The sequence below is a fragment of the Scyliorhinus canicula genome, chromosome 2 (genome assembly GCF_902713615.1).
Source record: "Scyliorhinus canicula chromosome 2, sScyCan1.1, whole genome shotgun sequence".
Classification (NCBI taxonomy): domain Eukaryota; kingdom Metazoa; phylum Chordata; class Chondrichthyes; order Carcharhiniformes; family Scyliorhinidae; genus Scyliorhinus; species Scyliorhinus canicula.
Window position 1 is genome coordinate 202,667,523 of NC_052147.1, and position 15,220 is coordinate 202,682,742.

The 15,220-nt window shown below is 46.2% G+C and overlaps 1 protein-coding gene across 6 annotated transcripts in view; it reads left to right on the forward strand.

The window, feature by feature from the left end:
* Positions 1-15,220, forward strand: part of ola1 (Obg-like ATPase 1) — a 260,203-nt gene that overhangs the window by 218,191 nt on the left and 26,792 nt on the right. For all 6 annotated transcript variants that reach the window (XM_038789387.1, XM_038789393.1, XM_038789388.1 and 3 more), the window contains one exon: positions 10,557-10,697. In XM_038789387.1, the coding sequence (XP_038645315.1) occupies positions 10,557-10,697 (141 nt within the window). The remainder of the gene's footprint in view (positions 1-10,556; positions 10,698-15,220) is intronic.

The following is a 15,220-nucleotide window of genomic DNA, read 5'->3' on the forward strand; positions in this document are numbered from 1 at the left end:
TCCCGTTTTGGGAGAATCCAGCCCCATATTTAATAGCCCACAGGGTAGTAATTAATGCAACAAGTAGAAAGATAATTAAGGCTGAAGTAATGCATTCTTCACTCTCTGTGACCACAGACAGCTTGCACATTAGCAAACAGAAGCCTCTTCTGTTGATAAATGCTGCCAGCTATTCTGATGGTGTCTATACAGTCATATGGCTGCAGTCTATCACACTCGGAACCTACTGCGAATCCCATTGACCCCCCCCCCCCCCCCCCCCCACCCCCCGTCTGGGTGTCCCCATCTGTTCTGAATCTTGTGTGCTTCCCAACACTCTTGTACCGTGCATTTGTGATTGTGCCGTGCATTTGTGATCTCCTTTATGCAGCCGGGGAGATCTGAAAATGTTACCCGTTGACCTCTGGGAGGAACCAGAATCATACCACTTCATTGCTGCAGTGACTTGCAAAACCACTGGAATCAGATGCTCTCTGTCGCCCTGTGGACGTAGATTGTCCTGCATTTGGGCCCCAGAGGAGAGTGACTGTCATCCTTGAGACGCGTTGTCTGTTCAGGCACTGCCTGTTGACATATGTCTACCCACCCTGTATGCTCCAGGATGTGTAGAGACTTGCACTTCCCATGCTGTTGTTGCCTGGGTCTCCTGTACTTGTTTTGCCTCCTGTTGTTGCTGCAAAGCAGAGGCAGGGTGGGGAAGGAAGGAGAGGCACAGTTCACAAATCTTTGAGGGGTTGGAGCTCTCCATCTCTGACCATTTGATTCACTTCACTTTATTAGCTTCAAGGCTTGCCTTGTATGATATGCCATTGATTCCCTGAGAGGCCCCAGCTTGGTTTCTCCCAGTTTGCCTGATCACAGCATTAACACTGTGTGCAGTTTTCCCTGGCTTGCTCGGTCTGTACTGTTAACTTGAGTACCAGTCCCTCGCCTACGATGCCAGCTTCACGGGACTTCACGGTGGGCCATTCCGCAGAACCGTTTCCATATCTTGGCTCGACCTCCCACTCAAGCCCCATCTGGTACTACGTTTCACCACTTCCTGCTGTGCTCAGCATTTTGATCCTTAGTGATGCTGTGAGTGTAGCAATTTATGTGGGAGGACACCTCAGTGTCCCCATTTCCCAAAGTCTGGCTATTTCTTGCCCAGACAGCTTTGTTACATGGTTGAAGTGTATGCAGATGCAATTTGCTACCTTTTTCCCTGCTGGCCTATTGCCAGCTTCACATCCTTAGCAGCAGGGAAAGAGCTTCTATCCCCACCAGCCTTACCTGATTGTGATAACCTCTGATTTACAGGATTATCTTTGTGAACCTTGCTTGAGTGAGCTGGCGAGTGAATGGACAAAAGTATTTCAGAGCAGATGGAATGGTGGCCCTTACCTTTTTTAAAAAAAAATTTGTTGAAAATTTTCATTTAATGACATACAGAATCCGAGTACACTGCCAAAATAACAGATACAAATAAAATACATCCTTGAAATGAACATACAAGAAATGTGATTAGAATCTACACTTGTGATAGCCATAGTAACAATGTCATTAACTTTCACAGTTGTGACAGACGCAGTAAAAATACTACAGTCTAAAATTGCCCTGTTGTAACCTGAGGAGGAGGGTGGTCCCAGGGTACAGCTCCACAGGACAAGGCAAACAGATGGTGGGAGAGCCTGGCCTGGAGGCTTCACCCTCTTTTAGGGCTGTGTTGTTGTAGTGCTGCTTGTGGACACACACCCCTGGTGTAGTGCATGAGGATGTCCATTTCAAATCTCACACTCGAGACAGGTTGTAGTCATTTTTTTAAAAAAATGTCTTATGACAAACATGCATCAAAACAGGTTACAGCAAATAACTACCTGGGAAACATACTTCCCAACAATCAACTAAACAGTCTGTACAGATTTCCCCCCTTTTTCATCCTCCCCCTCTTCCCCCCCCCCCCCCCCCTTCCCTCTGCGACAAGCAGCTCCTCAAACACGGTGGCAAACATCCCCCACCTTTTCTCAAACCCCGCCGCTGAGCCCCTTAACTCCTACTGTATCTTCTCTAACCGCAGGAAGTTGTACAGGTCACCCAACCATTCCGCTACCCCCAGTGGCGATGCTGACCGCCACTCCAGCAAATGTAATCAGAGAGACAAAGGCCACAACATCGGCCTTCCTCCTCTCCATGAGTTCCGCTTCTCTGAATCCCCAAATTCCACCACCAAGAGGTCCATGTCCACCTCCTCCACAATCCTGGCCAAGACCGCGAACACGCCCTCCCAGGATCTTACCAATTTTTCGCAACCCCAAAACATGTGCGTGTGATTCGCTGGCCCCCTGCCCACAACTCTCACACTTGTGTGCTACCCCCCTGAAAGAACCCACTCATTCTCCCCTGAGACATATGCACCCTGTGCACCACCTTAAACTGTATTAGTCTCATCCTTGCACAAGGGGAGATCCCATTTACCCTACTCAGTGCTGCACTCCATACTCCCCATTGATCTCCCCATCCAACTCAGCTTCCCATTTCTCCTTGATCTTCGCCACCCACTTGCCTTCCTGCTCTCCCAGCCACTTGTATATATCCCCAATTCTTCCCTCCCCTTCCACATCCGGAAGCAGCAGTGTATCCCGGCAACCTAGGGTACCCCCTTCAGACCTTTCACGCAAAGTCCCTAACCTGCAGATACCTGAACTCTCTTCCCCCTTGGCAGCTCAACCCTCTCCCTTAGCTCCTCCAGACTGGCAAACACTTCCTCCAAATACAAATCCCTCACCTTGACCAGCCCCACTTCCTTCCACATCCTGCATACACTATCCATTCCCCCGGCTCAAACCCATGATTCTTTCACAGCATCGTTGGCACCGACATCCCCACCAGCCTAAAATGCCTCCTCAACAGATTCAAAATCTTCACCATGGACTACACCACTGGACTCCCTGAATACCTACTCCCTGAATACCAATGGCATCACTGCCATTAAACATAGCCATTAAACTGGACCCCTTACGAGATTCCTTCTCCATCCGAACCCACTCTACCCCTTCTCCTTCCCACCATCACCGCACCTTTTCCACATTCGCCGCCCAGTAATGATGAAGCAGGTTTGGAAGCAACCAACCCCCCTGTTGCCTCTGTCTCTGTAGCAGGGTTCTCCCCTCCCTCGGCACCTTCCCCGCCCATACAAAGTCCGAAATGATAGTGCCCACTTACCGAAAAAGGCCTTTGGTATCAAGATTGGGAGAGCCTGAAAGATAAACAAGAACCTTGGCAGAATATTCATTTTCACCACTTGGACCCTCCCCGCCAACGGTAAGTGCAGTGTATCCCACCTCTTAAGATCCTCCCTGGCTTCCTCCACCAGCATTGTTAAGTTCCACATATGGAGCCCTGTCCATTCCCTCGCTACGTGAATCCTCAAATACCTAAACCTATCCCTTGCTACCGTAAATGGCATACTCCCTAAATTAGCCCGCTGTCCCAGCTCATTCACCGGGAATACCCGTTTTTCCCTACATTCAGTTTGTGCCCTGAGAACCCTCTAAACCTCCCCAGCAGGCCCATAATCCTTCCCATACTCTCCAATGGATCCGAAACATACAGCAAGAGGTAATCAGCATAGAGCGGCACCTGATGCTCCCTCTGTCCCCTCGTAAGCCCCCACCACTCCGCCGACCCCCTGAGAGCCATCGCCAATGGCTCTATGGCCAGCACAATCAACAACGGCGACAGCGGGCACCCCTGCCTCGTACCCTTGAGTGACAGGTTGTAGTCATATCATCATGAAGTAATTGCAGGATTGGGTTGAAGTTTCTTGGACATCCAAATGTTTGGAGCACAATCTATAGAGCCTTGTGATTTGTTGAGTTAAATGCTTTGGTCAGCTGCGGCGCTGAGGACCGGCTTCAAATCCTGGACTTGTGTCACTGTCCATGTGGCGTTTGCACATTCTCCCCATGTCTGCGTGGGTTTCACCCCCACAACCCAAAGATGTGCAGGTTAGGTGGATTGGCCACACTAAATTGGCCCTTAATTGGAAAAAAGAAATAATTGGGGATTCTAAATTTATTAGAAGAAATTGCTTTGGTCAGGTTGATGAATGTAATGAAGATTCCTGGTTCTCAACATTTTCCTGGATTTGTCTGGCAACATAGATCACATTGTTGATTGCTCTGGAAAATCTAAAGGCACACCGTGTCTCTGGGAGGATTTACTCAACCACAGAAAGTAAGCGATTCTAGAGATTTCCCTGCTGTGGGCAAGCTGGAAATACCACCATTACAGACATGGTTTATTTCTCTCCTTTCTTGAATATTAGAACTAGGAGCAGGAGTAGGCCACTGGCCCTTTGAGCCTGCTACGCCATTCAATAAGATCATGGCTGATCTTTTGTGGACTCGGCTCCACTTTCCCGCCCGAACGCCATAATCCTTTATTCTTCAAAAAACTATCTACCTTTATCTTGAAAACATTTAATGAAGGAGCCTCAATTGCTTCACTGGGCAGGGAATTCCATAGATTCACCCTTTGGGTGAAGAAGTTCCTCCTCAGCTCAGTCCTAAGTCTACTTCCCCTTATTTTGAGGCTATGTCCCCTGGTTCTGCTGTCACCCGCAGTGGAAACAACCTGCCCGCATCTATCCTATCTATTCCCTTCATAATTTTAAATGTTTCTATAAGATTCCCCCCTCATCCTTCTAAATTCCAACGAGTACAGTCCCAGTCTACTCAACCTCTCTTCATAATCCAACCTCCTCAGCTTTGGGATTAACCTAGTGAGTCTCCTCTGCACACCCTCCAGCACCAGCACGTCCTTTCTCAAGTAAGGAGACCAAAACTGAACACAATACTCCAGGTGTGGCCTCACTAACACCGTATACAGTTGCAGCATAACCTCCCTAGTCTTAAGCTCCATCCCTCAAGCAATGAGGAACAAAACTCCATTCGCCTTTGTAATCACCTGTTGCACCGGTAAACCAACTGTTTTGCGACTCCTGCACTAGGACACCCAGGTCCCTCTGCATAGCAGCATGTTTTAATATTTTATCATTTAGATAATCCCTTTTCCTGTTATTCCAACCAAAATGGATAACCTCACATCTGTTTGAAGAGAGGTGGGAAGAGAGCCCAAGAGATCCAAAGGATTGGATTGGATTTGATTTGTTTATTGTCACGTGTACCAAGGTACAGAGAAAAGTATTTTTCTGCGAGCAGCTCAACAGATCATTAAGTACATGAAAAGAAAAGGAAATAAAAGAAAATATATAATAGGGCAACACAAGGTACACAATGTAACTAGATAACACTGACATCGGGTGAAGCATACAGGGGTGTAGTGTTAATGAGGTCAGTCCATAAGAGGGTCGTTTAGGTGTCTGGTAACAGTGGGGAAGAAGCTGTTTTTGAGTCTGTTTGTGCGCGTTCTCAAGACTTTTGTATCTCCTGCCCAATAGAAGAGGTTGGAAGAGTGAGTAAGCCAGGTGGGAGGGGTCTTTGATTATGCTGCCCACTTTCCCCAGGCAGCGGGAGTTGTAGATGGAATCAATGGATGGGAGGCAGGTTCGTGTAATGGACTGGGCTGTGTTCACGACTCTCTGAAGTTTCTTGCGGTCTTGGGCCGAGCAGTTGCCATACCCGGCTGTGATGCTGCCCGATAGGATGCTTTCTCTGGTGCATCTGTAAAAGTTGTTAAAAGTTGATGTGGACATGCCAAATTTCCTTTGTTTCCTGAGGAAGTATTGACGCTGTTGTGCTTTCATTGTGGTAGCGTCGACATGTATGCTGACCATCATCACAAGCAATACTTTGTTAAAGCCACAAGGGCCATCTATAGATCAAGATCAATTGTACAAAATCCCCCTTCTCACAGGATGTTGTTCCGTCAATACTGGAAAGAGCATTTAGCATAACCTCTCGACCATGAATGCACAATGGCTGCTGGTGTTCTACAGGCTGTCCATAGGTGAACCACACTCTATGCAAGAGATGCAACAAACAGTTAAACAGCTGAAAAACAAACAAAGCCTGCAGCCCAAATAGTATTCCAGTGAGATTTTCAATGCTGGTGGCTTTCTGCTCACGTCTCGACTCCAAGCATTTGTTTCTCTGCCCCTGCGCTGAGTTAAGGAATGCGATAATTGTACCTATATTCTCTGTAGCCTGACAGCAAATGTGTCCTGCATGGCAATAATTTTTTTTGTACTTTTTATCCAGTTCTGAGCGTCTCCAGTTGGCTTTGGCTCCAATAGTTGCCTCTGGCTCCAAAAAATAGGACAAAACCCTCCTTGCTTCATTGATCTGCTCATCATTCACCTTGTGAATTGTTGGCACTGACATTTGTTGCTCGTTATGCTTTCCCTTAATTTGCTCTGTTTTAATTACCTTTGCTCAAGAGTCGCCAGGTATCTTTCTGATACCACCACAGAGTTCAAAGCCAAGTACTGATCAATGACTCGATACACAAGTTAGTAAGTTTGAAATCAATACACATTTATTTACACACACAGTCAAATATTACTCATGCATAAACTCTACTTGCTAAACTACAATTACTACTAAAAGCCTATACTTAGCTTCGAGTGACCCACTCAGTCAGAGGAACAATGGCCGTTGTCCGGTTCTGATACTGCTGGCTTCGAACTAATACCAAATAGTAACTAGGAGCGTTTATCTCGTAGCGTGCGTTGACCTTAGACTTACTTGGTTGGTGCTTGGCGGCCTCTCGTCGCTGAGAGCCAAATGCCAAGTTGAAGATGGAGAGGAGTCAGGGTGAGAGAAGAGAGCGAACTGACCTTGGGGACTCTGCTTATTTTCTCTAGTGTTGTCCATTTTCCCCTGCACTCTTTGCGAGTGTCCATTTTAGAATCGGGACGTGGCCACCCCAGGTGGCTACACATTCAACACTGACTTAAGCACTCTTGCATAATAATAATCTTCATTAGTGACACAAGTAGGTATTACATTAACACTGCAATCAAGTTACTGTGAAAATCCCCGAGTCGCCACACTCCGGCGCCTGTTCAGGTATACTGAGGGAGAATTTGGAATGTCCAATTCACCTAACAAGCATGTCTTTCGGGACTTGTGGGAGGAAACCGGAGCACCCAGAGGAAACCCACGCAGACACGGGGAGAACCTGCAGGCACCGCACAGACAGTGACCCAAGCCGGGAATCGAACCCTGGTCCCTATACTTCACCCCCAAGACGTATGCAAATCTGGCCAAAACACTCTCTCAAATCAGTTGACCACTAGAAGTCAGACAAGAGATCATTTTTAAAAATAAATTTAGAGTACCCAATTCATATTTTCCAATTAAGGGGCAATTTAGCATGGCCAATTCAGCTACCATGCACATCTTTGGGTTGTGGGGGCGAAACCCACGCAAACACAGGGAGAACGTGCAAAATCCACACAGACAGTGACCCAGAGCCAGAATCGAACCTGGGACCTCAGCACCGTGAGACAGCAATGCTAACCACTGCGCCGCCGTGCTGAGTTTTCAGTAAGGAGACGATGTGGGGAATATTCAACATGGAAACCAAAGGATGTGCAGAGCTTTGTACACAAGCTCTAAATGTAATGACTTGAATCCACATCTACATTTGGCAAATGTGGTGCCTTTTCTCTGCACATTCGAGTTGCACATCATATTGCAGGAGTCCACCAAGTTCGGAGTCCTGTGCTAGTTTTTTACTCAAATAGTTGACCTAGTTTCTCCAATAAAGGATTATGTGTTGAGGCACATAACTGCTGCAGAATCCAGATTGCAATCAACAACCTTTCCTCGATCTGATGAAAAGTAGCTAGCTAGAACTCCAGTCACTGTGTGATTGCTGCTATGGTGCTCCAACGATGTTCAGAAAAAGGAAATTTGTCTTCACATCCTCATCCTGATTTTCTTCAACGAATCTCATGATGCTAAACCTCACTTTATATATAACTCTTGTGCAATCTTCTGAAAACTAGCTGGATGCCATCTGGGGTTCTTTGGAAAACTCTTTGGGAAGTGTGGTGACCTTACTTCCAGATAAAAGGCAGATTCTTCTCTACAAGATGACCAAGAAGCATGGTGTCAAAATGTGGCCTCCCAACTTTGGTTGGTATAGATGGCTTTGGTGGAGGTGAGGTACTGCGTATGTATTTGTAGCAGCACCAGCAGCCTTGGCGAATTGATACTGGCCATATGGCTGATCCGTCAGAATTTAAAAAGAATTCCTCAGCAGGACATTTGTAGAATTATCCAACAAAAAAAAAAGAGTACCATCTTTGTTTCTACACAATTGGACACTTTTAAAGCAGACTGGCTGGTTAATGATAACAGTTCGTTTCCAGGACCGACTCCTTTCTCTGGAATCAATAAAAGTGATTAATCACTGTCCGCGTTGGCTCATTTGATCGTGGCTTCTGCTGGAGTGCCTGATGAGCTCTAGCCAACTCCGGAGAGGCGAAAACTTTATATTTCTTCCCCCGCAGCCGAGAGAACATATCCAAGAAATACTTAGTTGGCCTCGAACCCTCCACTCCCTGCAGCAGCCTCACCATCCTGACATTCAACCGTCTCGACCTGTTCTCCAGATCTTCCACTTTTGTCCTCGGGCCCTTTTTACTCTCTGCCACGAGCAGTAACTCCGCTTTCAACGAGGCAAACCATCTCTCTCTGCAACAAGACCTCCTCCACACTCTTCAATGTCTTATCTTGCTCTTTCACAGCCTTTTGAGGTCTTTCCCAGCTGCTCTTGGATCGGGCCCAATGCCTCCTGATCGTGGCTTTCAAAGATTCCTTCATCTCTTTACCTGTCCATCTGCTTCCCAAATCTTTCCAGTTCCTGTGCCATCACCACAGCTAGTGTGTTTACTGTAATGGACGCGACTGCCTCCGCCATCTTCGCTGCTTCCGATTCTCTCACCGGGCTATCAACCTGGGCTTTCTTCACAGTGGGCTTTTTCACCAAATGTTCAGCAGAACTCTGTTGAGTAACTGCTCCCTAGATCAGCCAACTGGACACAAAAATCCCCTGATAAACGGACAAAGGGAATCAAAAAAACAAGACCCTGACGGTGATGTCACCGGAATTCCCGATAACAATTAATTTTAAACAATTTTGGGTATGCAAGAACAAAAACTTATTTGCACAGTAGTAATGGGATTCTCATTGTACTCTGAATACAATTACATGACATCAATCTGGCAAGTGATGATTGGTCTTATGGGGTTTCATGTTTTCATAAGCTTTGCACTTGCAACATGCTTCAGTGGTAGGTTTGTTTTCCCCACTTTACCAGGTTGCCAAATCTTCCAAAGTCACTGAGCAAACAACTCACTGCCAACATTTGCTCCCAGCCAATCCCAATGCTTTACATTCTTCAATCCCTTCGTAACCTCCCAAAACCTCTAATCTCTGCCTCCATAATCAACAATAGCTTTCCTGTGGCTTGTCATGGTGCACATTTCCATTTGCAATTTCACACTGCGGCTGAAATAAATCAATAGCCATTGGTTGAATACTGTCCAAGCTTTCAGGCCGTTGCATATTGAGACAATCACAAATGCATTTGCAAATCAAGATTGATTCAATCTGTGCTGCTCTACATTAAAGTGGAATGTAGACCATAGTGAAAATTGGTGTTTAATCCTTTTCACTCAGCTTGAAGTTGGTGACTTTGCATCAAAGTCACATAGTTTTCACAGGATATTGCCACAATGACACAACAAATCGATCCACTTAAGACACTTGAGTGCAGTTCACCTTCAGAAAGGTTTTTAACTGCAGTTGTGCAATGGTTGGCAGCTGTGTTATAATGTGCATAATGTCTACATTCTAAACTGGTTAACGTAACAAAGCGGCCACATTCCAAATGCAGAGTTCCTGTCTGGGGAAAGGATTTAAATAATGCAACTAAAAAAACTAGGTCCCTCACAACACTCCACATATATTTTACTTACATTCTGATGGATGTTTGTAACCTGAAATGGTCAAAAACCTGAAGTTGCTTGCAAAAAGTTACATCTCTCCCCCCGCGTCCTTGTTTTCGCCTCTCTCTCTCTCTCTCTCTCTCTCTCCCCCCCCCCCCCCCCCCCCCCCCCCCCCCCCCCCCCCCCGCTCCTATCCTCACCACTTCCCCATCCTGACCTCAGCTGCACGTGTGTGATTTGACCCTGGCAAGCTGGGTGATTTGCAGATGGCCTACGATGATTGCTCTGCACATATGGTTGCATATGCACCGAATGCACTGACAAGACGTGCTCTGTTAAATAATTAACTTATATGTATTTGACCCGCCTCCCATTTACATCTGGAAATTTTTCTTACCAATAATGACTTTCATATAAAGAAGCATAATATGTAATTGCAACTTGAGATTCAGGAAAAATCTACTGCGACCGTAGTGTATTTTGGGTTCTTGGCATAATCATAACTTGAAAGACATTTACCTTGAAAGACATTTAGAGAAAAATTGCAAAAAAGAAATGTCAACGTTTCTAATGAATATATGCCCTACCGGATAATGAATATGATACAATGATGTATGCAGCTCATGATAATGTTTTTATGCCTTCTATGTACAGGTTGGTCAAAATTAAGGACTGGGTGGACAAGCATGACCCAAGAGCGTTAGTCATACCTTTCAGTGGAGCATTGGAACTCAAGATACAGGAAATGGGTGAAGACGAGAAAGAGAAGTACCTGGAAGAAAACAAAGTCCAAAGGTTAACAAGCATTTCTTCAAATTTCCATTCAGAATTCTGAATGATTTTAGCTGACATGCAGAATCTGTTCTTAAATTACATGCTTTACTGCGCTGAATGTAGAAATTGTTATATATTATATTATATTTTGTATTCTGATGCAATAAGCTTATTAAAACCCCTGGTTTAAAATACATACAGGCAGTTTGTCTACTAAATCTGTAATTAAGAAGTCGTAAAAGTGGAGCACTAAAAAAGGATGAGGTCTGGTTCAGTATCTTAACATTACAAATCAATTAGGCACTTTAATTTCTTGGTGCCTGTGAGAGGAGTACCTATCTATACTAGTTTGTTTGGTCTGTATACATTTTTTAAAATATTTTTTACTGGCATTTTCAAATTTAACAGTATAATAATTTGATGTGTAAGGCACATGATGTATACAAAGTTTATCAAGTGTGTCTTGATATTTACAAGCTAGTTTGTGTCTTATGCACAACAGTTTTTACAAGCGCTCATTTGAGCTTTGACAAAGAGTCATCGGACTTGAAACGTTAGCTCTTTTCTCTCCCTACAGATGCTGCCAGACTTGCTGAGATTTTACAGCATTTTCCCTTTCATTTACAAGCGCTCCCCTCCTTCCCCTGTTGGAAGCATGTTCCGTTCCCTCCTTTTTTCCTCCCCACTGGAGGTGTTATTCTTTGTTGTCTGGTGTTGGGAGGGGGGCCTGCATATTCCTTCCCCCTAAACCCCTCGGCCCTGCACGGTCTTTCCCCTGCTCCCCTCGCCCCTGCCCCCATGCTCGTTTCATGCCTTCTTTAGAATCTCTTCCCTCCCCTACCCCACTTTGTCCTTCTCTCTTGTGCGTGTCGTTTCCCCCCCCCCCCTTTCTTAGTCGCTGTTTACCTCGAGCAGATCTTGAAACAGGCTAGTGAATGGTCCTCACGCTTTATGTGAGGCCGACCCTCGGATGGTGTACTTGATCTTCTCCAGGTGGAGATATTCCACCAGGTCTGCCAGCCAGTCTGCACCCTTGGGCGTTGCTGCCAATCGCCAGCCGAGCAGGATTCTCCGGCATGCCATTAGGGATACAAAAGCCAGGGCGTGACCATCTTTCCCATATAAAGGACTGAATGGTCTAATATCCCGAAGACTGTCATTCTTGGGCATGGCTCCACCTTCACCCCCACAGCCTTTGACATCGCCTCGAAGAAAGCTGCCCAGAACCTGCAATTCTGGGGCATGCCCAGAACATGTGGGTGTGGTTGGCCGGGCCTCCCTGGCACCATTCACGTTTGTCCTCCACCTCCAGGAAGAACCTGCTGATTCGGGTTCTAGTCAGGTGGGCTCTGCACCACTACAAACTGCATAAGGCAGGAGGAGGTGGAGTTGGCCCTGCTCAGTGCTTTTCTCCAGAGTCCCCAACCCACTTCAGTCCCCAGTTCGCCCTCCCATTTCCGTCTAATTTCGTCCAGCGGTAGTCTTGCCTTGTCTAGTAACTGTCCGTATATGTTCCCACAGTTCCCCCCCTCCTTATTGTCCGTGTTGATTAGCTCCTCTAGGAGAGTGTCTCTTGGGGCCCTGGGGTACCTTACCGTCTCCTTACGGAGAAAGTGTTTGATTTGGAGGTGCCTCCACTCCTGTCCTGTTGGTAGATCCAGGTCCTCTACCAGTTCGTTTTAGGTCATGGGTGTTGTGTTTGATGGCTCTCCCGATCATGAAGGCACACATAGAACACGAAGATACGATTGCTATAAGTATTTATTCTTGGCAGGCAGGATGGTAGCCATGCAATTCTATGTACAAATAATTCTGTCCATGTTACTGTGAAACTAAAGAGAAAGATGACTGTCCTGTTGTCCGCTCTACTACCCAATGCCTTGATCTCGTCCATCCTGTGTCTGGTTCCACCTGATGGCGGGTGGTCATAACTGTCACTACATATATTGGTCACTGGCTATGTACATTGGTGGTGCTATATACAAATATATACATTGGTGCAACTATGTATGGTTATACATAGATATGCCTATGCGCATATCACCACATGCCCCTTCCTTTGGAGAAACATACGCTCACATGCTCCACCTCGGGGTAATTTGACAAGTAATCAATGACAACCAGGTAGTGTCTCCCTCGAAGGTGGAACGTGTCCATACCTACTTTGTACCACGGGCTGGCAACAATATCTTCTACTTGCATGGGCTCCTTGCCATGTCTGCAGCGACATTTCTGACAGTTATCATACTGCTCTACCATACCTGCTATGTCCTGGGTGATGCCTGGCCAGTATACCATCTCCTGGGCCCTGCGTTTGCATTTTTCAATGCCCAAGTGTCCTTCGTGCAGCTTTTTTAGCATGAGCGGCTGTAGAGAGTGGAGGATGGCTGCCTTAAAAGCAAACCATCCACCTCACTGAGCTTGGCGCGAACGTTGTAATAAGCGGGGCAGGAACCTTGTGGCCAACCCTCCATTAAATATCTGCTAACACTGTGAAGCACCGGATCCTCGGCCGATTCTGCCTTAATGAGCTTCAATTTTGAGCTTGATCTTCGAGGGCAGCACAGTTGCTTCACAGCTCCAGGTCCCAGGTTCGATTCTCAGCTTGGGTCTCTGTCTGTGCAGAGTCTGCATGTTCTCCCCGTATCTGCGTGGGTTTCCTCTGGGAGCTCCGGTTTCCTCCCGTAGTCCAAAGATGTGCAAGTTAGGTGGATTGGCCATGCTAAATTGTCCTTGGTGTCCAAAAAAAAAGGTTAGGTGGGGTTACTGGGTTATGGGGATAGGGTGGAGGTATGGGCTAAATTGGGGTGCCTTTTCCAAGGTCCGGTGCAGACTCGATGGGCCAAATGGCCTCCTTCTACACTGTAAATTCTATGATTCATATATGGACGCAGTTCTTTGTTTTTAAATTTTAAGAGTAACCAATTTTTTTTCCCAATTAAGGGACAATTTAGCATGGCCAATCCACCTAACCTACACGTCTTTGAGCTGTGGGGCTGAAATTCACGCAGACATGGAGAGAATGTGCAAACTCCACACGAACAGTGACCGAGGGCTGGGATTCGAACCCAGGTCCTCAGCGCTGTAGTCCCAGTGCTAACCACTGCACCCCATGCTGTCCGTAGGACGCAGCTCTTGAGAGTGTGTTAGCGATAGCCAGAAATTTGCCTGGTGTGTAGATCAAGTTGAAATCATACCGCTGGAGTTTCATCATGAGCCGTTGTATCCGTGGGGACATCTGGCATAGGTTCTTGTGGACTATAGCAACCAGCAGCCTGTAATCCGTCTCAACTAAAAATGTGGGATGTCCATACACATAATTGTGAAACTTTTCGAGCCCCATAACAAGTCCCAGGCGTTCCTTCTCGATTTGTGCATACCTGTGTTCTGTGTTTGTCATGGCCCTTGAAGCCAAACCCAGTCTCACTCTGATGCAACTGTAATGCTCCAATCCTATCTTGAGATGCATCCGTGGAGATTTTGGTCTCCTTGGTCAGGTCATTAGTGCTCTCCATTCCTGTTCGTGTTTCGGTGGAACACCACATTCTTCTTAATGGATTCCCTGAGCTGGAGGCAAGTTTAGGAATGAACTTTCCAACCCAAAATTTGCAGTGCACCCTTTTTATCCGTGGGCCATGGCATCTTAATAATGACATTAATTTTCTCACCATCCTGCTGCACCCATTTCCATGATATCCTATATCCTAGAAAAGTGATGGTATCCACGCCGACTTGATATTTCGCCTGATGAATCTGGGGCAATTTTTGCTGACCCTTTGGAGCACTTGAAAGAGCTGTTCCTCCCATGTGGATCCCCAGATTATGATGTCATCAACATATGCACGGACATCCGACAGTCCTTCCACTGTGTTCCATGGCCCGATGAAATATTATTCTGAAGAGCATTTGCTGAAATCAGGCCAAAGGGCTTATTGAAAGTGCACAGCCTTGTCCTTGCCTCATTATTATTATTATTATCAAGCTTGAACTGTCAGAAGCCCTGCAACGCATCCAGCTTGCTGAAGCATGTTGCTCCAGCCATTTCGCACACAATTTCCTCCCTTTTGGGATGGGATAATGCTCCCTTTTGATGCTGGCATTGAGGTCCTTGGGGTCCATGCAAATTCTCATGTCCCCCTTCCATTTCTTAATGCATACCATCTAGTTTACCCAGTCCGTGGGCCCCGTTGGAATTTAGATGCGGGAGGGGGGGGGGGGATCTTCTAGAAACCTATAAAATTATGAAGGGAATAGACAGGAGAGATGCAGGGAGGTTGTTTCCACTGGCGGGTGAAAGCAGAACTAAGGGCATAGCCTCAAAATATGGGGAAGTAGATTTAGGACTGAGTTTAGGAGGAACTTCTTCACCCAAATGGTTGTGAATCTATGGAATTCCTTGCCCAGTGAAGCAGTTGAGGTTCCTTCATTAAATGTTTTCAAGATAAAGATAAATAGTTTTTTGAAGAATAAAAGATTATGGTGTTCGGGCGGGAAAGTGGAGCTGAGTCCACAAAAAGATCAGCCATGATCTCATTGAATGGCGG